Below are 2,500 nucleotides of genomic sequence, written 5' to 3' on the forward strand. Positions count from 1 at the left end.
TCCCGAGCAGCGGCCATCACTGCAAACACACACACACACACACACTGAAAGGCAGGAGGAGGAAGGGTTAAACATTTAAAGTGACAGTAACACACTCGTTAATATGTAAACACACACACACACACACACACACACACACACTAATGATTAAAGCAGTGATGAAGTCACGAGTTCAGCGTCCTGCCTGGCTCAAAGGCCGAATAAAGGAAGAGACACCAAAACAAGACTTAGCCCATTTATTTACAACACACATTAAAGTGTGTGTGTGTGTGTGTGTGTGTGTTGGATGGAAAAGGAAGAGAAAGTAATCCAACAAAAAGTCTCTCAGCTGGCCGAGGTGGTACAGCTGTGGCTTAGTGCTAGTGGTCTCAACAAAATGGTTGATGGTTCGATTCCCAGCTCCTGCAGCCTATGTGCTATGTGTCTTTGACGACTTCCTGGATGCATGGATGAGTTAGTAGTGACGGACTCAGCAGACAGAGAAGTGTCCATGTACCATGAGGTGGCAGCTCTCGTGACTGTGAGCTCTGAGCTCACGTGTTCTTAATGACGCTGATTGGACAGAAACACTAATCAACCTACAACACCTGGGAAGAGAACCTGATAGGCCATCAGAACTTTAAAAAAGGATTAATAAGTCTCAGAGCTCCGGATCTGATCAATCTCCTGGTTGGTGCTCATCGCCCCCTAGTGTTCACAAAGAAAACTACATCAACAAAACCCCAGCTAAGTGATGAAGAAGCTCCTATAATGAGAACAATTAACATATTAAACCCAGAATAAAACCTCCATCCTAGAAACAGTTCAAGATGTGGATCTTCTTTGACAGTGTTCCCTCATGGAGGGAAAATGTCCTCTGCGCTTTCTTTGAATTAAAAACCATCAGGACAAAAAACTCTGCAGCTTCATGTTACAATCACAAGACTAAACAACAATGTCAGCCACTTAATGAAATGATAATACATAATGTATAATTTCTATAATAATGAGCAGGATGAAAGCTGTGTTAAAGTTAACCTGGATTTATTTTTGGTATCCGATCATTTTTACTTTTATCAATCTATAAATTATGTCACTGAAACATATTTATTCAATTAATTTTGTCTTCGTTTAATGACTGTATTTGACTACTAATTCGTTGTTTTCTCCTCAAATGTCTTTTAGCGTTTCCTTACCGTTCGATAAACATGCTTCAACTTTGTCCCTCTAACCGCTCCGTAGTAGATCGAAGATCGTCTATTTTTAAGCCGACGAGTTTTGAAGGGGTGACGCAGCAACCGAGCATTACTTGGATTTCTTCTGACGGCGGTGACGTTAAGCGGCTCGTGAAACGTGCTCGGAGTGAGACCTCTTCCCATGTTCATCATCTCTTTCCCGTAATCGATGACAAGATACGCCAAAACAACATCGGCGAGCTGAGGAAGAAGAGGATTTTAGCGCATATTTCTGACCGTAGAGCTTTCTGTCAGCGTGTTCAGTCACATAAAGGTAACTCTCAGAAACATTTCACAGCCTCTGGTGGCGGGAAAACGGGAAGTGTGATGTCAGCTAACAGCGTTAAATGTTAGCTTTTAAAATCAAACATGAAGAAGATAAAATGTCTGGTTTCTGTTTTTAAAGGTTTAGTTTAATATAAAGTCGACATTGTGACTCTTTCATTTATGAAATCATTCAGAAACATCGCGGTTTAAAATCTAGTTTATAAAGTTTTCTTAATGTCTAAACACAGGACTGTTAGTGTTTAAAGAAGCTTTCTGAAAGACTTTAAAGAAATAATTAACATCTTTGCATTTAAGTTAACAAGCTCGACAAACTGTTTTCCTACATTTCCCATAATGCAGCTGGGTAGTGCCTGATGTCCTTTGACTGAAACTAAGTATAGCAACATTCAAGGTTACAACTGTTGGTCTCCAAACCCACCTATGAAGAGAAAAGTCAATCCTCAGATGTTCCCTTCATGACATCACAAAGGGCCCCTCCCCCAGGTGGGTGAAACTCCCACAGCGAGCCCTTCCAGAGAGGGGGCGTGGTCAGACACAGCTCATTTACATATTTAAAGCTACAGACACAGAAACAGCCTGTTCTGAGCAGGGCTGAAATAGAGGGGTTTATAGACATGATCAAATACAGGATCAGAGTGGATTTACAACAACACACTTCACACACATGATGAAGAGGAGCGAGGACACTGATTTCACCTGAAGAAGAGGAGGTCATGTGACCTTTAAAATAAAAATAGTCAGGCTTTTTTTTTAATGTTTGTACTGAGAGTACTTGCGTGATGCTTTTATTTTGAAATAACCCCCCTGGTTAATCTCAGAAGTGATGGCGGAGCTGAACACGGAGGCAAAGCTGAAGACACACCTGAAGCAGGAGAAGATCCAGCTGTGGAACCCTCCGTACACCGACGACAACAACCACCCAGGAGCGCAGCACATGCAGGTCAGCCGGGGAACACGAAAACAAGCTCACTGATTGGTGCAGAGGTAGATCATTAACT

The 2,500-nt window shown here is 42.0% G+C and overlaps 2 protein-coding genes across 4 annotated transcripts in view; one reads left to right on the forward strand and one right to left on the reverse strand.

The window, feature by feature from the left end:
• Window positions 1-1,203, reverse strand: part of xylb (xylulokinase homolog (H. influenzae)) — an 8,187-nt gene extending 6,984 nt beyond the window's left edge. The window contains exons 1-2 of one of the 2 annotated variants that reach the window (XM_079360766.1): window positions 1,176-1,203; window positions 1-19 (exon numbers count right to left, since the gene is read on the reverse strand). The exon at window positions 1-19 is cut by the window's left edge and continues 37 nt beyond it. In XM_079360766.1, coding sequence (XP_079216892.1) covers window positions 1-17 — 17 coding nt within the window. In that variant the 5' untranslated portion in view covers window positions 18-19; window positions 1,176-1,203. Of the gene's footprint in view, window positions 50-1,175 lie in introns of those variants that run through there. The other variant, XM_079360765.1, reaches the window with a different exon arrangement.
• A 48-nt stretch (window positions 1,204-1,251) lies between these two features.
• Window positions 1,252-2,500, forward strand: part of nub1 (negative regulator of ubiquitin-like proteins 1) — an 8,378-nt gene continuing 7,129 nt past the window's right edge. The window contains exons 1-2 of one of the 2 annotated variants that reach the window (XM_079360760.1): window positions 1,252-1,488; window positions 2,324-2,442. In XM_079360760.1, the coding sequence (XP_079216886.1) occupies window positions 2,326-2,442 (117 nt within the window). In that variant the 5' untranslated portion in view covers window positions 1,252-1,488; window positions 2,324-2,325. Of the gene's footprint in view, window positions 1,489-2,320; window positions 2,443-2,500 lie in introns of both variants that reach the window. The other variant, XM_079360761.1, reaches the window with a different exon arrangement.

The sequence above is a fragment of the Symphodus melops genome, assembly GCF_947650265.1.
Source record: "Symphodus melops genome assembly, chromosome: 14".
NCBI lineage: Eukaryota > Metazoa > Chordata > Actinopteri > Labriformes > Labridae > Symphodus > Symphodus melops.